General features: G+C 61.9%; 1 protein-coding gene across 2 annotated transcripts; it reads left to right on the top strand.

Moving 5' to 3' along the window:
- The first annotated feature begins 530 nt into the window (after positions 1-530).
- MAP2K2 (mitogen-activated protein kinase kinase 2) lies at positions 531-20,797 on the top strand. 2 transcript variants are annotated; one of them, XM_047706046.1, is made up of 12 exons: positions 531-938; positions 4,353-4,563; positions 8,568-8,714; positions 12,650-12,727; positions 13,375-13,426; positions 13,513-13,637; positions 14,235-14,448; positions 16,251-16,315; positions 17,633-17,694; positions 18,793-18,838; positions 20,407-20,555; positions 20,606-20,797. In XM_047706046.1, the coding sequence occupies exons 1-11, from the start codon at positions 847-849 to the stop codon at positions 20,515-20,517; spliced, it is 1,203 nt and encodes a 400-aa protein (XP_047562002.1). In that variant the 5' UTR covers positions 531-846; the 3' UTR covers positions 20,518-20,555; positions 20,606-20,797. The 2 variants fall into 2 exon arrangements, with proteins under 2 accessions (XP_047562002.1, XP_047561996.1); XM_047706040.1 differs by having other exon boundaries at positions 20,407-20,797.
- Positions 20,798-24,259: the final 3,462 nt, after the last annotated feature.

Consider the following 24,259-nt stretch of genomic DNA (forward strand, 5'->3'; position numbering starts at 1 on the left):
CATGATCCCGGAGTCCGGGGATCGAGTCCCACATCAGGCTCCCAGCTCCATGGGGAGTCTGCTTCTCCCTCTGACCTTCTCCTAGCTCTGCTCTCTCTCACTGTCTCTCTCTCAAATAAACAAATAAAATCTTTAAAAAAAAAAAATAAAAAAAATAAAGTTTGGAAATGAGCTTTCTTTCCGGGGACTGTGTGTCCATAAACGACAAAAAGACTGCAATGGACTCTGAGTGGTCTCCCACACGTTTGGGGATCTTAGGGGCTCATGCAGCCCCAGTCGGCACCCACAGGGTTCACGGGAGGCTGGCCTCCGAACCGCACGCAAGGCGCCTCCCGCCGGCTCCGCCTCCTTTGCGCCTCCGCCCAGAGCTTCAGGCGCATGCGCAAACCAGCTGAAGGTAGCGAGCAATGGTGCACGCTCCTGGCGTCGTCTCGGTAGATCTTCGCCCCTTTCTCCCGCCCCACCACGGGAAGGCGGCCTCCGGCTGGTGCGCACGCGCCGCGGTGAGGGGGCGGGGCCTCGCGGCTCCTGGCGCTAGCTCTCGCGAGAGGCCGGCGCGCGATTTCGTTGCTCCCCCTCCCTGCCTTCGGCTTCCCGGGCTCGGGCTGCAGCGTCAGCTTCGGAAGGGCCTCCTCTGCGGCGGCGGCGGCGGCGGCTTCTCGGCCTCAGCCCCGGTGCCCGTCGGCGCGCCTCGGCCCGGGTCCGCAGCGACGCCCTCACTCGCCGCCCCGGCGCCCGCCTAGGCCGCGGCCGCAGCCCCGGGCTCGCGTCGGCGCCGTCCGCTCCCGGCCCGCCCCCTATGGGCCCCGGTTAGAGGTGCCGCCGCCGCCGGCCCGCGGAGCCCCGATGCTGGCCCGGAGGAAGCCGGTGCTGCCGGCGCTCACTATCAACCCCGCCATCGCCGAGGGCCCGTCCCCCACCAGCGAGGGCGCCTCCGAGTGAGTGGGCCGGGCTTGGCCGGGGTGAGGAAGGGGCGGGGGGTCCCTGAGTAGTGAGGTGGGTAGGAGGGGGGACCTGAGAGGAAAAGGTGGGTCGGGCGTTCCCTGAGTGGAGAGGATGGGGTGCGGGCCCTGAGTAGTGAGGTCGGGGCAGCGGGTCCCTTGGCGAAGAGGATGGGGTGCCGCGCTCTGAGTAGTGAGGTTGAGGGGAAGGGGGTCACTGAGTGGAGAGGACGGGATGCGGGACCCTGAGGATTGAGTCAGGAGAGGGGGTCCCTGTCGTGTGTTCTGGGGAGAGGGTCTTTGGGAGAAGAGGACGGGGTGGGAGTTCTGGAGGAGGGAAATGGAGTTGAGGGAGGGCTCCTGCCCGGAGGGGGGCGGGGAGTCTCAGTGGAGAATGAAGCCAGGGGGAGGTCCCTGAGGAAGAAGATGGGGTATGGGGCCCCAGTAGTGAAACTGGGGGGGGGGGCTTGCCTACCAAAGAGTGGGGGGAAGGGTCCCTGGAGGGGAAGGGCGGTAGAGGGCTAGGATGAGCCAGGACCCCCTAGGGAGAAGACTAGTTGAGGGTCTCTAAGGGCACAGGGGCAGGTGAGGCCCCTGAGCGGTGAGGTCAGCTGCAGGATCCTGGCAGGGAGGAGGACAAGGATGGAGCCGCAGGCAGGCACGGAAGCAGAGAGGAGGGATTTGGGGGAAGGGACAGAAAGGAGCATCTGGGACAGGGGGGTCTTGAGACCGGGAATCCTACTGTGGGAGGGGCACACACTTGCGAGGTCAAGCGAGGGTGATCCCTTGGCCATAGACGTCCCTGGGATCTCCCCACTCCTGTCCCTCACAGTAAAGAGGAGCAGGATGGTTGCAGAGGCCCTGGGCTGGGGTCTGTTTGCTGTGGGTGTGGCATGACCCCCTGAGAACCAGGCACGATGGGGGAGCATCGTGTGTGGCCCCACTCAGGGGACCCGGCCCCTGTGCCCCGGGCAAGAGGGTCTGATGCCTGCGTGTGCGACTTGACCTCTTTCTCTGTCTCTGAGCAGGCAGCTTGACATGGGGACGGGGTCCTTATTTTCAAAAGCCCGCTGCTTACTCTTCTCGCAGGAGAGCGCCTTCTCCGTTCTCTCTCTGCTTTCTTTTACTCGCTGCTGATTTCCACCCCTTCCAGAACTGCCCCCTGCAGAGGAAGCCAGCCATTGGAATTCCAGGGTTTCTTTGTAGCCTCAGCTGGGTTGCTATTGCATGGAAAGTGGATGGACCAGCTGACTACCAGGACGCACGTTCACATCGCAGGGTCCTGCGAAGACGACTTTGCACAGTCTGGCCTCAAAAGCCACCTCTTCAGTCCTTTAGGAAAGAATCCTGTCGTGTACATTGATTCCTTTGCCTTCCCTCCTCTCTCCCTTCCTCGTCCAGGTCTCTGTTACCCAGGCTTTCAGGGAGCGCCTAGTAGGCCCTCGGTCCCGGCTCAGCACCGTGCCGTGATGAGCAGGGCTTGGCAGTGAGGATGGTCACGGGTTTGGTTCCAGGCATTGCCACTTCCCTGCATTGCGACCCACAGGCAGGTTACTTAACCTCTCTGAGCCTGTTCCCTCCTATGTGGGCTGGGACTACAAGATACCCACCTCCCAGGAAAATCTTGAGAGTGAAACAGGGTGGTATTTGTAAGCCCTGATGTGTGTTCAGGAAGTAGCACCTAGTCCCCTGCCTTCTAGCAGCTTCTCGATGTAGCAGCTCCGATGACTTCCCTCGTCTCATTCCCAGCTGTGCCCCTTTGTTCAACCTCTACGTTCTAGCCCAGTTAGAGTCAAATCTGAGATTTGGAAGTATCCTGAGAGTGCCCCAGTCCCCCGCTTCATTCTCTGCTTGAATCCCCCCAGCAGGTCTCCCCCAAGTTGGGGGTCAGCCTCTTAAAAACCCTCAGAAATCGGTGGCCAGGCATCACCCAGGGACCTTTAGAGACTCTCTGAGCTGCCCACCTTCTCTGGTCCAGTTAGCCCCAGGCCACCGCCGGGATTTGACATGTCCCAGGTCCGAATTCAGGGGAGCTGGATGTGTAATATGCCTTCCAGATTCCAGAGGCTTTATATGAAGAAAAAGGAAAAATAAGTTTTCATTAATTTGTTTATACTGATTTCATGTTGAAATTTGTATTTTTTTAAGTATTTTATTTGTTTATTTGATAGAGACAGAGATCACAAGTAGGCAGAGAGGCAGGCAGAGAGGGAAGAAGCAGGCTCCCCGCCCAGCAGAGAGCCCCATGCGGGGCTCGATCCCAGGACCCTGGGATCATGACCTGAGCCGAAGGCAGAGGCTTTAACCCACTGAGCCACCCAGGAGCCCCGTGAAATTTGTATTTTTGATGGGTTAAATTGAATATGGTAAAACTAATTTCACCTGATAGATATTTTTTAACGTAGCCAGAAAAATTTTAATTGTACACGTGTAAAAAAAAAAAAATTTGCCCACGTGACTTTTATTCTATTTCTTTGGGACAGCACTGGGTTAGTCCTTTGGTGCACTGAGCTAATGTCTGCCCACCTGTTACAGGGACCTGCTGTTGACTCCAGGTCTGGGTCAAAGTCAAGGCATTCGTGAGAATAGCTTTCAGTCAAAATTCCTTGGGAAATTCCTCATATCACCTAACAAAGGGGTGTATATGGTGGGGTGTTGGTTTTTTTCCTTTCCTTTTTTTTCTTTTTTTAAAGATTTATTTATTTATTTGAGAGAGCACAGGGGAGGGAGAGAACCCCAAGCAGACGCCACACTGAGCATGGAGCCCGATGTGGGGCTCCATCCCACGACCTGAGATCATGACCTGAGCCGAGATCAAGAGCTAGACACTTAACCGACTGCGTCACCCAGGCGCCCCTGGTCATTTGAACGTTTGTGCACATAAATGCTTCGTGTTTACAGTAACGTCCTAAGAACCTGCTGGCTGGGCAGCCGCGCCCTGGAAATGTCTGCACTGTTTGCTGTCTGCCCCTCTTCGTTTCCCCTCAAGTGCCCCTGTGTCATTCGTGTACTTTAAAGGCAGGCATCTTGCAACTTCTGTCTTCTGCCCCACAGTTCTTGTTCTTGGCCGTGACCCCGCTCAGAACGAGTTTCCTCCTCTGTGTCCGCCTGAGCCTTCCCTCACCTGACCCATGGCTTGCCCCCAGCCCATCCCCTCCCTGTTCCTGCGTCTCCTTCCCATGTGGTCTAGAGTCCTCATGTCAGGAACGGGAGCTCCTGGGTCTGAGACTAGCACCAGTAAGCCAGAGCCGGTCCTGAGGGAGGGGCTGGTGTCTGATCCATCCCAGTGTCCTTGCGGCCACGCACCTGGGGCCTGGCACTCCGCGGCCTCACCCTGAGCTCGGCCGGGTCCGGTCCTCTTTCTGCAGCCTGCACTGTCTTCACTGGCCCTTGCCCTTTGGGTCTTTGCAGAGCAAACTTGGTGGACCTCCAGAAGAAGCTGGCAGAGCTAGAACTGGATGAGCAGCAGAAGAAGCGACTAGAAGCCTTCCTCACCCAGAAGGCCAAGGTCGGGGAGCTCAAGGATGATGACTTTGAACGGATCTCGGAGCTGGGTGCTGGGAACGGCGGCGTGGTCACCAAGGTCCAGCACAGACCATCCGGACTCATCATGGCGAGAAAGGTGAGGGGTGGTCGGTGAAGGCGGGCCCTCCATCCCTGTGCCCTGCGGCGGTGTGTGGTGGGGCAGCCCCTGCCCACCACCACCACCCCCCACCCCCCGAAATAAGAGGGAGGTTTGAAAGGTGCAGGTCTCTGCTTTTTTTCTTTTCCTTTTTTTTTTTTTTTTTTAAGATTTCTATTTATTTATTTGACAGAGGTCACAAGTAAGGTAGAGAGGCAGGGAGAGAGAGAGGAGGAAGCAGGCTCCGTGCCGAGCAGAGAGCCCGATGCGGGGCTTGATCCCAGAGCCCTGAGACCATGACCTGAGCCAAAGGCAGAGGCTTAACCCACTGAGCCACCCAGGCGCCCCAGGCCTCTGCTTTCTGATTGGCCCCTGGGCTTGGCATGCTCAGCGCTCCCCCGTCCTCAGGGAGAGCCGGCCTCTGGTTAGGACACAGCAGTGCCCCTCTGCCTTGAGCATCTCTTCCCTTCCATCCCTGACTTCTGCCTTCCAGAACTTAAACTCCCGTCCTCAGAAACGTCCGGATCATTTTAGACTGGCGCACTCACCCTCCCAGCTGAGCGGTCTAGAGTCCTTCCTGCAAGCTTGATGGGTGGAGAAGAGGAGGATGTGACTTTTGGGGATAGTGGCTCACATAACCAGGGGACTTTGTGTGACAAATTATTCTGCTCCTACGGGCACGTTCTCTCAGGCAGGGAAAATCACCTCTTCTGGAATCCCCTTCCCCATAGGTCCTACTTCGCATGCTCAGAAACCCGGGAACCCCATGCCTCCGTGGGTGCCCGCTGTCCTGCCTTTCCCGGGAGCGCTGCGCTGGCTGGCTGTCCCCTGGCCTGTTTCTCCTGTCCCTGGAGCACGCCAGCTCTCCGAGACCTGGCTCTGCCCCCTCCACGCAGGCAGCCTTTGCTGAGCTGGAGACCCGAGAAATCTCGGGTCTGCGTCACGCCGTGAGCAGGGATAGAAAGGCAGATGTGAGATTCCATGGCTGGTGGGGAGGGGGACCCTGCGAACAGCGTGCTGGCCCAGGTCGGCATTGGGGACCTTGGAGATCCCCCAGACCAGCTGAGCGGTCACCAGGGGCACCAACAGGTGCTGTGTATGGCTTTGTGAGGACATAAGGTCACCAGATCTCCAGAAACAGCCTGGGGCGGTGCTTCTCCCCGTGCAGCACCATTTGCTGCCAGCATCCCTGTGGCCCCTTGGATCGGCAGAGGGCTTTCCTAACCAGTATGACCTGCTGGGAGAGAGCAGGGAGAGCAGTCATGTAAGCCCCGAGTGAACTGGTCTTGAGGTTTACAATCACGTGCAATAGAAAGTGTGTTCTTGACCCACGCGTTGTGTTCTGACTCCTGTGTCCTTCTGCGAGCCCCGGGGGCGAGACCTCTGCGTTGCTCGGGCCCCGGGAGCCGTAGGATGAATTAGGGTGTGTGTTGGGCACGTGCTCTCCTGGGCTCCCCAGAACTCGGGCAGAGGAGCCTGTTTGGGCATCGCGTTTGTGTGGGCCCCGAGCGCTTGCTTGCCTCTGATGGGGGTCTGTGGCCCCTGCGAGGCCGCGTCGTGGTCCTGGCTGCCATCCTTCCAGTGGCTGCTGCGCGGCAGAGCTGGTGTCCTGTTCTGGTCTCAGGGGAGCAAAAGCTCCATTTTACACACAAGGAAACGGGCCAAGGTGGGTCGGCGTCTGAGTTGGGTGTGAGCCCTCTCGGGCCTGCCCTTTCCCGTTGGGCCTGACCTGGAGGAAGCTGTCAGCGTTTTGCCTCCAGAATGTCTTCCCTTCTCTTTCTTGTGTGCACCCCCATTCCGCCGTAAAAGTCGCCGAAACTCCTGGACGGGCTTGGTGTTGGGTTTGAATGGCTTGCGCCGTCCCTGTGTCACCAGCTCCCGGAGCGTGCCTGACCCCAGGTGGTGGCGTGGAGAGAGCGTGGGTTTGGTGATCCGGGAGCCTGGCCCTGACACACACTTGACCGCTCGGCAGCCGCGTGCCCCTGAAACAGGATCGAGCCTCTAGAACCTGCAGTGGGGGCGGTTCTCCCGTCCCCACGTTGCTGTGGAAACGTGTGCTCAGAAGCGTGCCCCTTCCCATGCCCGCTCTTTGTCCATATGCTCTCAGTGTGGCTCCTTGGGGACCTGGAAGGCCCACCCTGCAGGCCCGGGTAGAAGTGGCCCATGAGCCCCTGCGTCCTCCCTGCATCTTTCCCAGAAGCATCTTGACTTCTGGTGGCCGTCCTTCCCATGCCAGGCCCCAACTCCAGGCTCCTGTGACCTCTGGGTTTCCATCCAGTGCCGCCCACCTTTGTCCACCCCTTCCTCTGGTGCAAGCCTGGAGTTCTTGTTCCCCAGCTCAGTCGCTCATCTGTGGCTCCTTTGAAGTTCTCGGCCGAGAGCTGCAGTGTCCGTGGCGGCCAGCCCGGTCAGCCGTGTGCACGGAGCCCCCGAGACGCGGTCGGTCCGGCCGGGGTGTGCTGTCGTGCAGAGAACCACGGCACCAGGTTTCAGAGGCTCAGTATGGGACCATTGCATGAATATTTTTTACATGGATTGCAAGTTGAAACAGTCTTTTTTTTGGGGGGGGGGGACACAAGCAGGCAGAGAGAGAGGAAGGGAGGCAGGCTCCCCACTGAGCAGAGAGCCGGATGAAGGGCTCGATCCCTGGACCCTGGGATCATGACCTGAACTGAAGGCAGAGGCTTACCCCACTGAGCCACCCAGGAACCCTTGAAACAGTCATTTTTTGATATGCTGCATTGAATTAAAATACGTGGAAAGAGTCACTTCTGTTTCTTTGCACTCTGGTGATGCGGCCGCCGGAGGGTCTACAACTGAACGCAAGGCCTGGTTGCATTTCTGTGGCTGATGTCGGCCTCTGTCACCCTGTGGGGCACATCCTTCGGCCTCAACAAGTCTTCCCGGGATTTGGAGAGCAGACCTCCTGCCTTCCACGTAGACGGCAACACTTCATTTTCAGACCAGCATCTCGTGTGTGCCTGTTGGCATCACGTCACAGGTGCAGTCCCCCCAGAGGAGAGAGCGTCCCCAGGTCCCACTGGGGGTCGCCGTGGCAGGGAGCACAGGGCCTGGAACCCGTGGCCAGAGCTTGCCTTCACAAATGGAGGCATGAAGCTTTGCCGGGGAGTGGCGAGAGGTACCAGGCATCGTCCCACCAAGCCCTTCTGCTGTTCTCAAGGTGGCCGGAGTCATCGGGGAGCAGGTGTTGCTCCCCATACATACTGTGTACCTCCCTGAGCTTGACGCACACCCCTTCCTGCCTTGGTGGCCTCAGTCAGCATTTTGCCCCCCACTGGCCACCACATCCGTCCGGCCAACTCCCACTTGTCCTTCCAGGCGCGGGTCCCCTTCGAGCAAGTCTTTGCCGCTCCTTCTCCCTGTCACAGGGCTCCAATGAAATGTGGGACCTCTGGCGATAGGTTCAGATGCCCCTGACAGGCAGGTGGAAATAACGTTCTGTTGTCCTATTGCAGTGGTCGGAGCAGCTGGGATTCTAAGCGGCCCGGACGCGGAGCCCCAGCTTCGACACTTTCCTGTCGGGCTGTCGGCGTTGATGCAGCCGTGACTGTATCTCCAGACAGTCCTTGGTTTCTTCCCATGTGAACGTTGGGATGTCGTGGGGGAGCCGGGAGCCTCCTCCAGGTGGTTCCCTGCCTGAGCGTCGTGCGCTTGGGGCCCATCCCCGGGGTAGCGCATGGGGTGCCCCGCTCCTGTCCTGGCAGAGCAGCGTGCCTGTGTGGGTGTGGGCGGCGCGTATCTCTTCACCTGGCGGGGAACACTTGGGCGGCTGCCGCACTCTGGCCGTTGTGAGTCCTGCTCTGTGGACACAGCTGGATGAGTTTGTGTGTGGACGTGTGGTTTTGTTCTCTAGGTAAGTGCCTCGGCGCGGACTGCACAGTGTCGAAAGCTGCCGAGAGCACATTATGGGTCGGGGGCCAAAGCCGCCACCTCCTGGGCCCCCTAGAAGCCTGGTTGTGAGCCCCCTTCGCTTCCCCCCGCAGCTGATCCACTTGGAGATCAAGCCAGCCATCCGGAACCAGATCATCCGCGAGCTGCAGGTGCTACATGAGTGTAACTCTCCGTACATCGTGGGCTTCTACGGGGCCTTCTACAGCGACGGCGAGATCAGCATCTGCATGGAGCACATGGTGAGCGTGCCCACTGCCAGCGGTCCCTGGAGGCACTCCGTGCCGCGCGGCCGTATGCACCTAGGTCCCCGGTTCTGTGTGCACGAGACGCCCCCCTTGCAGCCTGGCCTCCACCCGCACACCTAGTGGAAGCCTTTCCCCACTGGCACGCAGGCAGCCGGCGTCGCTTTCCCCACGGTCCATGTCCCGGCCACGGCGAGAGCCTGTCAGGTAGTTCATCGAGCGCCATCGGGGTGGCGGACACAGGTTGTTTCCCCCTGTTGGGAGCAGCAGCGCAAGGAATGTCCTTGCCAGAGGTGGGATGAGGTCCCGGAGGCGGAGTTGCTGGGCCCAGCGGCCCCGGAGCAGGGGGCAGCAATCTGCGCGCTCTGTTCAGGGTGAGACCTGGCTTTGCCACCCAGCTCAGGTCTGTAGAATCAGAGCTCTGGGGTGGAACCCAGGAACTGATCTTGTTTCAAACCGCCCTGCTGGTTCTGATGAGCCCCCTTGTTAAGAAACGCTGGTCTTGAACCTCAGAAATGGGTGGGATCGGGGATAACGAAAGCAGAAGTGGTCAACGCTGAGGGCCCTGGGGGGAGCCTGAGCCGTCCGGTACGGGGCTGCCTGCTGCTGGGCTGTCGGGGCTCCTGCCCGTTGGGGCCCTTGCAAAACCAGGATGCGGTGACCTTGGGCCCGGGGGCTTTGGCTACGCCTTGCAGGCACAGCGCCCTCTTCCCTGATGGTGTTGTAAGGGGGCAGGAAGTGAGTTTGAGCAAGCAGCCGGGAGGAGTGCCTTGTGAGCAGCCGCGTGGTGTGACCCTGCCCTGGAGAAGGTACTTCCCGCCCTCCCACTCTGCCCCTACCTGGCCCCCAGGCTCCTGGCCCCGCAGCGACCCAGCGCAGAGGGAGAGGGAGGTCAAACCCGCCGCCCACCTGGCGGTCACTGCAGACAGGCATGTAGCGCGAGAAAGGATGGGGCGTCCCTTTGTGGTCCAAGGGGCGCCCTTTGCCTCCTCTCCCTGTTTTCCCTGAACGCAGTGGGAATTTAGAGGTGCCTCTTGCCCTCATAGAGGAGGGGGAGCGGTTCAGCCTGGCCTGCCTTTTGCTTCAGTTGTCGGTGAACCTAAGCAGAGGTTTCCTGCGTGAGGCGTCTGCCCCCAGCAGCACGAGGAGGAGCTGCTGTGACACGGGGCGGGGGAGGTGCTGGCAGTCCCAGGGGTGTGTCATGGCCATCCGCTGCTTATTCTTGGTTGGATTTTCTCGGTGAGCTTTCCTGCCGGGTGTAGGAGGAGGGCAGCAGCTCCCTCTGGCAAAGACGCCCTCAGGTGAGGTGTGCACTGGCACAGCGCGCCGAGCTCCGATGCCCCAGTTCGCAGGTTAGCCATGAGCCTTTGGGAGGGGGCGCTGCCGGCAAGGAAGGGGTGAGAACAGACGGATTATAAAATACCAGGTCATAACGTACCGGAAGGGGGAGACTGTCCCACTGGCCTTCGTGGTGTTTCCACGTCACGTGACCCGTGCACAAAACTGCCCCGTGTGCCCAGGGCCTTTCTGAGTGTGCGGGACATTCCTGCCACGCTCACTCATGTGCCACATTGCAGAACAGCTTGGGGTCGGCTTGTACTCACCGCCCACCTCCCAAAGGCGTGATTTGGGACCAGGTTCTCCTCACCTCCACCTGAGGGGTGGCAGTGCCTGCCCGTGGGGCCGGGGTGGGGGTGGAGGGATCCAGTCTTCCCGCGGAGTCTGGAGCAGGGAGCAGAGGGTGAGACGTCGTCTCTATGTCGGTTTGGGTGTGAATCGGCTCCTGTTCCCGACGGGTCGATTCCAGCCCCGGCTTCCAAGCAGAGACCCCCGAGTGGGGGATGAGCAACCCAGACTCAGCACAGGAGGGGGGACTCTCCAGGTGGTACCTGCCAGCTTCTGGGGCTGTCACTGACAACTCGGGGGTGTGGGGGGCGGCTTACTGCCTGTCCAGCGGTACCTGTTGGTATTTGAGCGTCTGGTTGCGTCTGAAGCACGTGCTCTCTTGTTCTGTGACAGTGAAAATCACACACCCGCTGCCCAGGGAGGGGTAAGGACCCGTACCGGGCCACTTGCCGGCAGGGCGGGGAGATGGTGCTTATGTGCTGCAGGAGAAAATGCGCATAATGGGAGCCCACTTCCGTACAGTTTTTAAACACCGTGTTTTCTAGCGCATATGGGAACGTATGCAAATACACAGAAGGATCTGGAAGCCACATTTCAGGGGAGGCGAGTGGAAATTTAGGGAGAGGAGAGTGTCGCTTACCTATAATTGCTTTTGTTTTGAGGGGGGGGGAGAGCGTGAGCAGGGGAAGGGGCAGCGTTTCCAGCAGGTTCCACACTGAGCACAGAGCCAGACGCGGGGCTTGACCTCACGACCCTGAGATCACGACCAGAGCCGACGCCGGGAGCCGGGCGCCGCCCCAGCGGAGCTGCCCGGCCGCCCCTACGGTTGAGCTTTTTCTAAGACGGTATTCGAGCGACGCTTGCTTAGTAAGCGCCGTTCCGGGGACACTGAGAACACACACAAAGCGAAAGCGCGTGACGCCGCACAGGGTGTGACATTTGGGGCCAGAGGGACCCAGTTGTGCTGTCTCCTGCACCACTTCCTGTCAGCGTGACTTGAGCAACTTACTGTCTTCTCAGCGTGGACCGGGGTCTTGTCCGGAAGCGATCCTGCCCCAGCAGACGCTGGGCCGTGTCTGCGGGCGTCTGTGGTGGGCGCCGGCATGGGGTAAAGCAGCAGCAGCCAGAGAGGGGACAGAATTGTCCTTTCCCCAAACTGTCAGAGCCGCTGACGAGGTCCCCGCACGGGGTCTGGCCTACCGTGGCCTTTCTGGGGTGCTCTCCCCGGACGTCCTCATCTATAAACCTGCCGCGGCTCCATGAAAAAGTCCAGAGCGAAAGGAGCTGTGTTGCAAAGCAGGGTCCTAGTTTAGAAGGAATTTTTCAGTATGCTTTTACGGTCGGGTGATAGAGGGGAGAGCTGACCCTAGAAGGCCTTCCCGCTGGTCCTGCAGCAGACCCAGGAAGGCCGGCCCGTGGGTTTCTCCCGGGGCCCGGCCTCTCTCTGTGTACACCCCCACCCCCCACCCCAGCAGAAGCTAGGCCAGAGTTGTAGAAGCTTCACAGCGCGCTGGGTGTTCTAGAGCTCCCACCCCCGGCCTTTCTAACTGAGCAAGGCTGGGGTAGGAGTGCTGGAGACAGCAGGCCCCAGCCCTCCCCGCCGTGTCCACCTGGCGTCCCCGGGGCCCAGTGAGGACCCTGGCCTGGGCTTGGTCTCCAGATTTGCTGTCAGGCAGCCTGTGGATTTAAGGCCAGGCCTGGGGTGGGGAGCTGAGCGGGAGGACCTGTGCAGGGAGCACAGCACCAGACCTATTGGCCAGAGGCAGGGGAGCAACTCCCTCCGTCTCTTCCTCCCCTGGTGCCTCCTGGCCTCCTTTCCCAGCCCTCTGACCCCGGTGCGGTGGGGCTGCTGCGGGCTGGCAGGACTGGAACCCAGGCCCCAGAAGCGGGCGGTGGAGCTCTGGCGCCTTCGTGGTTGCTCCGGTTGCCAGCCCGGCTCTCTGCCTCGCCCGCCGCTGCCGTGGCAACCTGGGAAGGCCCGCTGAGTCAGAGGCCTGGGCTCCCAGAAAGCCAGGCTGCTGAGGGAGCGTACTGCCACCCTTGTCCTTCCTTACTGGATGGGCTGTTCGGGAGCCCCAGAGCTGCTGGGGCCTGAAGGAGGCCCCACTCTGGGCCAGCGGGTGGCACTTGGCAGTGGTCTGGCCTCTGTTTCCTGTGGAGGAAGCCAGGCTTCAGCTTGCCGGGAACCGGGGAAATGCTTCGCCTTCCTACCTGCTGCTCCGGTGTCCCTCTCGGGACCATCCTCTGCCCTGCCCGGCCGCCCACTCAGCACGGCTGGCTTTTTTTTTTTTCTGTGCTGATCCTAGGATGGTGGCTCCCTGGACCAGGTGTTGAAAGAAGCCAAGAGAATTCCCGAGGAGATCCTGGGGAAGGTCAGCATTGCGGTAAGTGGCTCCGGCCCCTCTGGCCAGGCAAGCGCTGGGGGCCGTGCTCATGCTCCTGGCCCAGTGCTCTGCCCGGGTTTATTCTCCCCACCCCCTTCCACATGGCCAGAGTCAGAGCAGCCACCAGAAGCCCGGGACTGCAGCCCACACCCATCTCTGCCATCTGCAGGCCTGGCCAGTGGCATCTTGTGGCCTATAAAATGGGAGTGATGCTTCCCTTCCCCATTCAGGTGTCGGGGTGCCCAGGGCCCGAGTGGCAAGGGCCCCAGCTGCATAGGACCCCACAGTGCCACTGTCCCTCGGTGAAATGGCCGTCCGCCTGCAGGGCCTCCATGCAAACCCAGCTCAGAAGCACTCCCCAGACTATCCCCATTGGGGCAGGGCGGCCCTCCTGCTGGGCCTTGGGCCTGGCCAGTCCCTGCTGAGCGCCTGCCCGGCCAGTGGGCCGTGCGTGCAGGTAGGTGAGCCGGGCATGTGCCCACTGACCTGGGACAGTATGACTGTCCCTGCTGCTCTTCTCACTTGCCCCCGCCCCTCAACAGGGGCTCCTCCCTGAACTCGTGGGCCCTTAGGTCTAGCAGACTAGCGGCCCCTTAGGTCTGCCCACAGTGCTGCCCTGCTGACCCCAGCCTGGGGCTCCCCCACAGGTTCTCCGGGGTTTGGCGTATCTCCGGGAAAAGCACCAGATCATGCACCGAGGTGAGCCGGGCAGGGGTGCCTGGGGGCTGGGCGGGGCTGGCAGGCAGGCCCGGCTCCCCCCTCACCTGCCCCGGCCCCGCCCGTAGATGTGAAACCTTCCAACATCCTCGTCAACTCCCGAGGGGAGATTAAGCTGTGCGATTTTGGGGTGAGCGGGCAGCTCATTGACTCCATGGCCAACTCCTTCGTGGGAACTCGGTCCTACATGTCTGTAAGTCCGTTGCGGCGTGAGGAGGTCTGGATCTTCCCCAGCCTGTCAGCTGTTCTGTTTTCCAGAAGCTTTTCCAAAGCCTGCAGTTCTCCGTAGTACACTTGCCGTTTCCGCTTGGTTTCTCTTTTCTGTCCAGATTCTCGCTGTGGCTGTCTGCTCACGCGGGGCTCTCTCTGGAAGTGCCCACCCGGTACCTCCCGCTAACAGGAAGAGCCCCGTCCAGGAGAGCAGTCAGGCAGCCTCTGGGCCAAGAGTCTACCCCCCAGATAGCTTAGGAAACATCTGGGTGACCTCAGGAGCAGACTCTAAGAAGCTAGTCTTGGGATTGTCGTGGAAGAGGAGGCACCCCTCTGCCTTTCCTGGGGCGGCCACCCTTTTCCAAAAGGGCCGGAGGTCTGGCTGTTGAGCACCGTTGTCAGCCCCAGCTGGGAGCATCGTGGTCCCGCGGCAGGGGCAGGGAGGAGAGGGAGTCGCTCTCTCTCCGTGGCTGGGTCTCTGGAGGGCGGCCCAGGCCCGGATGGGGCTGCAGGAGGAGCGCCACACACGCTCCCAGGTCCCAGCGCCCATCGGGGCGTCTCTCTGCTCTCTCGCCGACAGCCGGAGCGGCTGCAGGGCACGCACTACTCCGTGCAGTCAGACATCTGGAGCATGGGGCTGTCCCTGGTGGAGCTGTCCATCGGAAGGTACCCCATCCCCCCACCAGACGCCAAGGAGCTGGAGGCCATATTTGGCCGGCCCGTGGTGGACGGGGTAGAAGGAGAGCCTCACAGCATCTCGCCGCGGCCGAGACCCCCTGGACGCCCCATCAGCGGTACGGCCTGACTCTGGAACTTCGGGCTGGGACAGGCCGCGAGCCGCACATGGGGAGTGCCGTGCGCGGGGCGGCAGCTGCCTCTGCTCTGGCCCCGCTCAGCACCAGCTGTCCCCGGTCACGCTAACTGTGCTCAGCGTCCCCGGGTGGTCCCGAGGCTTCTGGGGACAGTTCCCCAGGCCGCTGCCATCTAAGGCAGCTGCGCGTGTTGTGGCCAGCCTGGGGGGGGGGCAGTTGTTCTGAAACGACCTCCTCAGCCGGGCTACTGGTTGGTGGGTTTTCCGGCATTTCATCGCACGAGGATGGCCCCGCAAACCTTCTACGTGCCCGCTGCACGGCGAACGTTCTGCTGTGTTGGGGCCAGGCCTTGCAGAATCTGGAAGCGATGGCTCAGAATTTCCTTGGGCGGCTTGTCCAATTCAGTCCTGACACACAGTGTGGGAAGGGGACAAGAGGCCAGGGGGCTTTGGGGGACTCTGCGGGCCAGCACAATCCCCCAGGAGGTGGGGGGCTCCCTCGGGCACATTCTGGAGGTGGGGAGAGTGAGGGTTACAGTGGACGCAGCGTAATTACGAAGCAGCGCTTCGGACTCTGATTTCCATTTTTCAAGTCAAGTGACAGGAAGGGAGTTGAGCGAGGCCAAGGGAGCGCGTGGCTGAGCACGGCTGGGCGTTTGCTGCCGGCTTTGTGGAGCCCTTAGGCCTCACGCTCCCCAGGCCTCACTTGTGGTAGGTGTACGGTTCGTGGAATTCTGTATCTTCACAAGGTTGTGCCAGCATAACCAGTGTCTAGTTTCAGAACGTTCCATCACCCCCAAAAGAAGCCCCTTACCCACTCGCATCTCCTCCCCCGGCCCCCACGACCCCCCTTCCTGTCTGTGGAGGGGCCTGGTCTGGGTGTGTTGCATGTGTGGGCTCACACCCCATGGGGCCTTCTGTGTCTGGTTCCCTCCCTGAGTGTCGTGGGCTCAGAGTCTGTCCCCGGGATGGCACAGGTCAAAACCTTGCTCCTGTTCGCAGCCGTGTGTCCCAGTGTAGTGGACCACGTTGTCTTTGCAGCTCACGGACAGGGGCCATCCAACAGCAGCTTTCACAGTATTTTTATGCCCAGCTTCTCCTTTTTTAGGGACAGACCCTCACCGCTGGGGTGTCTTGATTTTCTCCAAGGGGAGAAACCCCCCCACCCCCGCTCCCATCTGTGTCCCCGGGCCCTGGCCCTCCCAGCACCAACTCCCAGATGGCATCGCGGGTGTTCAGCTGTGGCCCTGTCCCAGCAGGGAGGAGTGGCGGGCCATGCCAGGCCACCTTGGCCTGCCAGCACCTCCCCCAGCCCCGGCCCTCATGCCCGTTTTCAGGACAGGGGACAGAAGGCAAAAGTCCAGCTGGGTCGAAGACAGGGGTCAGCTACCCCCAGCTGGCCGTCCAGTCTGGACAGCACTTGGGGCCTGACGCTGCCCTCACCCGCGGCTCCGTGCAAGGTCATGCTGCCAGCCTTGCTGCTGGTCAGCACCACCCGCACAGCCTCGCCAGGCGCCACACGGCAGGGCTTGTGACTTTGGCACAGCCTGGAAGCAGCACCGTGCCAAATGTGTGACTTCTCAAAAAACGCTCCTGTTCATTTTGGCATTTTGCTTTGTTTTGTTTCGTTAATTCACCGGAGGCTCAGAGAGAAGCTGCTTTCCCCAGAAAGCGAACCTAGCAGCAGGGAGCCCGCCAGGGCGCCTCCCCTGGTCTGGGCCAGTGTCAGGGGCAGGATACTCGGCTGACGCCTGCCTCACCCCTGTTTTGTCTCGGCCCATGCAGGTCACGGGACAGACAGCCGGCCTGCCATGGCCATCTTCGAGCTGCTGGACTATATTGTGAATGAGGTGCGTACCTGAGGCCCCTCTGGCTTGTCTTCACGCGGGCGGGTGAAACCTTTGGACTAGGAAGTCATTACCTAGAGCCGCACGGAAACCGGACTGTGTTGGGGAGGAGTCGGGATGGGCAGGACCTCCCGATGGCTAGTCGTCGGGGGTAGGAATGTGACCTTCCTGCTGTGCCACACGAGTCCTCCACTTCCTAGGAGGAGCTCACGTGCCTGTGTGTGTGCGTGTGTGCGTGCACGTGTGGGGATGGGGGGAGTAAGACAACCCCATAGTCCTGCTGCAGAACACCCCCCACCCCCGGCCCAAGCTGCCCCCCACCCCCGGGAGCTCTCCACGCATCTCGGAGTCCTTGCACGCACAGTCACAAATGACCCCCTTCCCCAGGGAAAGCTCGGGGCAGGAGGCGTGGTGGGCCCGACCCCCCAGATCTTCCTCACCACCGCGTAAGCAGGTAGTGGGGTTGTTTCTGTCGTAGACATCGCAGGATGGGAGCAGCCTCCTCGGGCCTGCGGCTGGAAAGGGACAGAGTGGGACCTGTCCCCAAAGCCCGCCCTCCCCGCCTGGCCGTGTTGCCCCTCCTAGGCCTCCTTTGGGCCAAAGTATGCTTCCAGGGGCCCTTTGGAGTCAGGGCAGAGAAAGGGGATGGCATGTGGCACTGGCTTAGCATAGGGTGGTGGGTGAGTGGCCTGGAGCAGGGCTGGTCATGACAGAACAGGACGGGCAGGCTCTGGTGACACAGCTCGCCCTGCACCTGCAGCCACACCTAGGCCCAGCAAGCCCGTCCTCCCAGGGAGGCTGCCGCCACCTCCCATCCCTGCCTGGAGGGGGCCCCTCGGGTTTCACCGGGCAGTCTGCCCGCTGCCTTCCCTGACAGGGGTTTGACCCTGCACCCGGCTGTGCCCACCCCAGCACATACGCATGGGGCCAGGCTCCTTGGGCTTCTGGAATCGGCTGCCTCATACCCCACCCCTTCCCCCAGTGGTCCACACCCCCAGCTGGAGACAGGTGGGCCCTGTTCTCCTACCCCCTGGAACCAGCTGTGATCCCAAAACCAGAACTTCCCAAAGAGAACCCCAGATGAGCCCGAGACCAAATTGGCAGGACGGGCAACAGGTCCTGTGTGGAAGCTGCCAGGAGACAGGTCAGGGCGGGCTCCGCCTCTGGCGAGGGGAAGGGACTAAGGCCAGGAGAGATGCCTTTTGAGGGCCCCCCAAAAGTGCTGGGCTGTCCTCATGGATTCAGGCCCAGAAGCACCTCCCCAGGATTCTGGAACCTTCTTCAAGCATCTAATCCCCACCTCTCTGCTCTCTCCCACAGCCGCCTCCCAAGCTCCCCAGTGGCGTCTTCACCCAGGATTTCCAGGAGTTTGTAAATAAATGGTAAGGTGCCACCACCCCCAGCACGGTCTCCGGGCGGGCCAGGGCAGGATGCCATGCCGCCAGAGGCCCCGCCTGCCTCCCGGGACAGCTCCCACACCCCGGCCGCCGGCCCAGGTGCACACTTCCTTCCTGGTCCTAGGCCAGGTCCCCCTTCCTGGATCAATGGCAGGACTGCCCATGGGCAGTGGCATCGGGGGGCACCTGGAGCTCACCTGAGAACCCAGATAGGTTCCCTTTCCAAGACTGCTGAGTCGTGGTGTCCGTCTGCTGTCCCCATCCTGTCCCCAAAGCCCAGAACAAACCAGGATTTCAGGCTCTTTGGAAATGACGCCATTCCCGCCTTGCTTTCCGCCAGCAGGCATCCCGGTTTCCTAATTCCTCGAGCCCTGTAACCCACTAGCTTCCAAACAAGCCTTCCAAGTTGGGTTTTGGCAAGTGGCCAGCTGTTCTCAGTGCGTCAGCATGGGCCTGGGGTGAGCAGGCTCTGGCGTAGGAAGGGGGCCTGGGGCCACCCCCTCACCTTGAGGGCAGTCCTCCAGGTCAGGGCGGGTGGAGTCTACCGGCCTCATTACTGCCTGGGGACTGCATCCCACACGGTAGCAAACCCACTCCCGGTGGTGAAGGGACCACTGGCCCTTTGGGCCACCACTGGCGAGCACACTGCCGCACGAACCAGGGGTGTGTGTAAATGTTTTTCTACACCTTGCATTTTTTTTGGTTCTGAACAGCCACCGTTTGACTTCGGGCTGGTTTGAGCAACTGTCTTCAGGAGCAGTTCTGCTTTTTTGAAGGAAAAAGTTCCATTTTGGCATTCAGACTCCCAGATCAGGGGGATTTATTTGCTGTTGCTGCTAGGCCTCAGACTGAGCAGCGGCCGGGGGTCCCCACAGCCTTTCCCCTTCCTTCTTGTCCTGGTGTCAGACCCTTGCCCTTTCCTCCCCAGGGGTCCTGCCCTCACCCCTGCTCCTTGCCGCCACCGGCTTCAGCTGGGCCAGGCGCGGGGGCGGGGCTGACCTGTCATGGCTCAGAATGTGGGGTCGCATGGCCGCTGGCTAACTGCCCTGCATCGTCTCCCCCGTTCTCTCTCTTTCTCTCCAGCCTAGTAAAGAACCCAGCAGAGCGAGCAGATCTGAAGATGCTCACGGTAAGTGACCCCAGGGCACTGGCTCACCCCCGGGAGAGGAGAGACCCCAGGCAGCCCTAGAGAGGCTCTGCCGTCCTGCACGGCGTGTCCCCCCAGAGAGCCCCTGTCTGTGGTCTCCTGGCTCCACTAGTGGGCGGGTCTAGAGCGGCCCTGGCGCTCTTGGCTCCTGGAGGCGTGGTCAGGGGTGTTCCTGGGGCTGGTGGGGCCCCACAGGCTGGGGAGACCCAGGGTTGCCAGCCTCCCTGTCCGTCCCAGGGTTGTCATCTGATGTCCTTGAGAACCAGGGTGAGTGTCGAAACTCCCCTTCCCCTGGCAGGGCAGGGGACACGGGGCAGTGAGTCCACTAGCGCATTCAGTCCCCTCCACTGCCTGCTCTCATCCCCACGGCCCTGCCACGCCTGCGGCAGCCTGCCCTTCACCCACCTCCACAACGCGAGACTGTGTGAGTCCCGGGCGCTGGGCCCCCGTTGTGGCGCGGCAGAACGTGAGCCTTCTATTCAGTGTCAGGACACAGCCTTTCCAGGAAGGGAGTCTCGGCCTTCCTGCCTCCTTCACAGAGTCTCCACCTCAGGGCCTTTGCACAGGACAGTCCTGTTCCCTGGGGGATACCGCCTGTGGCCCTCTTAGCTGGCTTGTCCCCATCCAGGGGTCTCTGCTTTGGCACCTCCTGTGAGGTGTCCCCAGGCACCTCGTCCAGTCTTGCCTCGTCTGTTAGTTTCGGTGACAGCCAGGGTCTCCTGGTCATGGGCGCCACCGAGGGCACCACGTGGGAAGGGTCTCTGTGCCCCGGTTCCAGCAGAGAGTTCCAGTTTTATGTGTTATAGGCACGTGTGACATCACTAATATGTGTCAGGTGTAAGGTGTACAGATAAGTGATCTAGATGAGCTCCTAGTATTGAGGTCCCCATGGGGCACCCCGGTCTCTCTGCCCCAACTTAAACCACTTCCTGTGGGGCCTGCTGCCCCAGACCGTGGGAGTCCTGCCACCCAGCTGGGCGTTTCGTGGAGGCCTGCACCCCTCCCGTGCCCCCCAATCCCCCAGGGCCGCCCCTGCCCTGCACACCCTTGGGGACAGCCTTGCTCATGCCCCCCAGCCTTCAGGAAGGAGCTGCCAGTGTCCCGTCCTGTGCAGTTGCCACCGGCCTCATGTGGCTCTCACAGTTCTGGAAACGAAACAGAACGCTGAGTTCTGTTCAGCCCCGGGAGCCCAGTGTCAGGGCCTTAGGAGGCTCTCATGGCCCGTGGCTGCCGCACCAAACAGAACGTGTTGGGGACTTACTGTCCTCGCAGACGCTTCTCTCCTTCCAGATCCGGTGTTCTCTCCCAGGAGCGACTGTGGGGGACAGCGGGTGGTGTCTGGGGACCTTGCAGGCTTCACGATGGGGGTGCTCTGGGCGTCAAGGGACCGGGGACAGTGTCGTCCCCCTCAGAGCGTGACCAGGACTGACGAGCCCACCTCACCTGCCAAAACACACACACACACACACACACACACACACCCACCCACCCACCCCGTGAACTCCACTGGGCGGGCTGTGGCCTTCCTGACGCGCCTCTCCTCCCTCCAGAGCCACACCTTCATCAAGCGGTCCGAGGTGGAAGAAGTGGATTTTGCCGGCTGGTTGTGTAAAACGCTGCGGCTGAAGCAGCCCAGCACACCCACGCGCACGGCCGTGTGACGGGGTCCTGCGGGTGACCTGCCCGCCGTCCCACCCGCGCCCCGCCCCTCCCGCCCAGGCCAGGCCAGGCCAGTGCCTCCCCTCCCCGGCCCGCCTCTCCCTCCACCGGCTGCGGAGCCACCCGCACATGCCACAGGGACACTGAGCCTTGCTCCCGCCTGTCCCAGCTGGTGTGGCCTCTGTTCCCCGGGGAAGGGTGACGGGTGACGCTGCTCGCGGGGTCTTCTCAGACCTGCTTCTTAGGGTTAAAACAAAACAGGGAAAGAAAATGCAAACCGTGCCCAGTGTACTCCTTGTTCAGTTTGTTGCGGGGGGACGGTGGGGGGGTGAGCCTCTGGCTTAGCCCCAGGCTGGGAGAGCTCCCCATGAGCCCCCTGCCCACCTGGGGGCAGCATCGTGGGGTAGGGGAGGCTCCGGGAACTGGCTTCGCTCTGTTTCCAAGGGATGCAGCGTCAGGGGACCCTCTAGACCTTGGCGTCTCGCCAGAGAAAGGGACGCGCCACAGCCACAGCCCTGCGCTCCTGTGTTGCCCTCGACGGCCCGGCTGGAGGTGGCCATGGGGCCCACTCCCTGACCCCGTCTTGTCACGCCACTGACCCGCCTGTGACATGCCCCCAGGAGGGACCTGCTCACCGCCTCCTGTGCTGCCCGGGCCACCCTCCTGGCTCTCCGTGGCAGGTGCTGAGCTGACACTTGGCAGAAAGGAAGCAGCGGGCTTCCAGGCTGTCCGTGTGGTGGAGAAGCCCCGAAGACCCGCCGGTGAGCCTGCGCCGTCCCCGCACCTGCAGGCCGTGGCTCTTCGCGTCCCCTCTGCTCGCCCAGGACGCGTCCCTCAGGCCCTCCAGCCGTCCAGCCACAGCTGCCAGGCAGGGAAACGGTGAGGGTGTGGTGGTCCCGGTTCCTGTGTCCATCGGGTCATGCACATGGCCCAGGACTCAGGCCTGGGCCACTGCGGCTGGAAAGCAGGGCCACCTCTGGAGACGGGGGAGCCACTCCCTGGACACCGTGACAGGTCACGGGGTCCAGCTGCTCTGCGGGGCATGGCCGGCGGCCAGCCCTGTGCTTCTGGAGGCAGCCCTTCTAGTCTCCTGCCTTGTTTTCTGTGGACGCCAAAGAAGAGACAAGTTGCTGGCTCCTTGGTGCCAGCTTCCCAGGTTTTCACCACTGCTAGTCCCCAAAGTCTCACCTGGTTGAGAGGAGAATAAAGAAGATCCTGAAGTCTGCCGCTGTCCCTCTGTGGGGCCGGGAAGGTGGGTCAGCATCTGGGCGGTGGGGTCCAGTGCGGGCCACCAGGATGGGCCACATGTTGGGGCCTGTCCCACCCACGCCTAGCCACAGCTGCTGAGCCTCCAGTAACGGGCTGCCATTTTCAAGGAGTAAGAGACCATGGTGGCTGGGTCCTGAGGGCTCGGGGAGGATTGGGAATCGATGGGGAGGCCGATTCCAAAGCAGGATGTCTCCAGGCTCAGGACCCCAGAAAGGTCTGGGTGCCGCCCCAAGGCTTCCGCTCCGCGCTGCTGCAGGGCCGGACTGCAGAGAGTGGGTCTTTCTCTTCCATGTCTGCCCCAGACCAGGCTCCTGGGAAGCCAGGGGCTCGCGAGAGCCTCGGGGACCAAGGCCAGTGCCTCCCGGGGTCTCCTCCCCACTGCCATCTCCTGCACACGCCGGGCTCTCTGCCGGCCAGACCTGATGGCGGGGGCTCCTTGGCGAGGGGACAAGGCTCCTCGGGAGTCCTGTAGGAGCTGGTGGTTTTGGTGTCTCCTTACCTGGGGGTCAGGGCACAAGGTGGCCCTTGGGAAAGAGGGAGCATTTTGTGTGGCCACGTTGAGGTTTCTCGGCTCTTCTTGAAGAATCATGACACCATCAAGTACAGGAGCCCCAAGGGAGCCCCCCCGCCTCCACGTTCGGGGACCCTTGCAGACACACCTGTGACCCGGGGCACCCCCTCTTAATGCCCTCTCTCCAAGCAACCAACCAGCGAAGGCGTCAGAGCCCCGCAGTCCTGTGCAGCGGGTGGGTTCTCCGTCTGCGCCAGCCTTTCTCATCCTGCTCCCTGCGTCCCCGGTGGGCAGGATCCGGAGGGCCCGCTGGGGCCCTGCCCCTCCCAGGAAAGCCCACCTGCACTGTGTGGGCCCGCGCTCCCTTTCCGCAGGGCACAGGCCTGCAGACCCGGGCAAGGTCATGTAACACCGTGCCAGCCCCAGCCTGACCTCCCGGCAGCCACGTCTAGGCCGGGGAACGACCGGGGAATGTAACCTGATGGTATGTTTTATTCGCCCCAGTAGCAGCAAATCCCCACCCTTTTATTTTGTAACCGACACGAGAGACGAGCAGTGTGGTCTTGTAGGTTCTTTTGTGTTTCTTCTTCCATGAGCCTTTGGAATCGGGCGTGTGTTTTGCCCTCACAGCGCCTCTCAGGCCGGCGTGGTCACATCTTGGGGCCCAGGCCACGCGTGGCCAGGACTGCACAGTACAGGCCCAGCTCTGCTCTGCTCTGTGTCCGCTCGGGCTGTCTGCCCGCTGGGTCTTACGTGGGGACGCAGGGCCGTGTCCGGGACGTCTGTGGTGGTCACACTGGGGGCTCCTGGCCTGTGGTGGACGGGGGCCAGGGGTGCTACTCAGCCCCCACCGCACCCTGGGTGGCCCCGCAGAGAAGGATTCCCCGTGGCCGCAGTGGGGTGGGGGGAACTCTGTACACACTAGACACCAGAGTAAATCCCCAGGGGTCAGGGGTACAGCCCAGGTGACCCTGGTGTCTGTGAGTCACCCCCTCTCCCCCACTCAGTGTGTGTGTTTAAGCTCCACGTGGGGCTCGAGCTCGGGAGGTCAAGAGCCCCGTGCTCCAGACGCCCCCAGTGTTCGCCTTTAAATGTGTGCAGTTTCCAGGACCTCTGCAGTCAGATGACCGTGGAAGGCAGTGACCTGGGGGGTTGGTGGAACCCCCAATCCAGGGTCTCACCTGGGGCCGACTTGCCCCGCAGGGGACACGGTCCTGTCTGGGGACCTCTGTGGTGGTCGCACTGGGGAGCTCCTGGTGTTGAAGGGGTGGGGCCAGGGGTGCTTCCCCGTCCCCACAGCGCCCCAAGGACAATCCAGCCCTAAACCCCACCCCAGTTCAATGCCCCAAGAGGCAGAGGCCTCTGTGCCCTAGCCAGTGGACTTCTGGTGGCCGGAGCCTGGGGCCTGGTGCGTCAGGAGGGATTGGGAAGAGGGGCCCCGGAACCTTCTGGAAGGTGGGGAGTCCAGAGCAGGGTGCTCAGCCAGCCCTCGGGGCGGAGGTATGTGCTGGGCAGGAAGCCTCAGGTCAGAGGCGGAAGTCGGCCTCTCTCTGTGGGCCACCGACTCCGGGTTAACAGAGGTCAGAGGAAACTGCCACAGGGTTTCCCAGAACGCAGGGTCCAAGCAGGAGTGGGGTGGGGAGGGGGTCCCCTCAAAACGAAAGCAGCGAGGGCCCTCCAGGCGCCACCCCTCTCGGGGCCCGGAGCTGCCCAGGTGTGTGAGCCCGGGGGCTGCCCAGCCAGGTGCATAGAGGAGGACCGGCCTGGTCGGCCGTCCCCATGGCAACCGAGGAGGAGGAAGGAGGGCCGGAGGGAGAGGCCTGGGCCCCATCGCGGCATGAACCCAGGCCCGGGCTGTCTCGGGTTTCTGCTCGGGCTTCCCAGGGGACAGAGGGAGGCCGAAGAGCAGCTCTTGGAGAACCAGGGGCCTCAGGTGAGGGAGGGACTCGGGCCCACAGCCCTGC

The sequence above is a fragment of the Lutra lutra genome, chromosome 1 (genome assembly GCF_902655055.1).
Source record: "Lutra lutra chromosome 1, mLutLut1.2, whole genome shotgun sequence".
Taxonomy (NCBI): domain Eukaryota; kingdom Metazoa; phylum Chordata; class Mammalia; order Carnivora; family Mustelidae; genus Lutra; species Lutra lutra.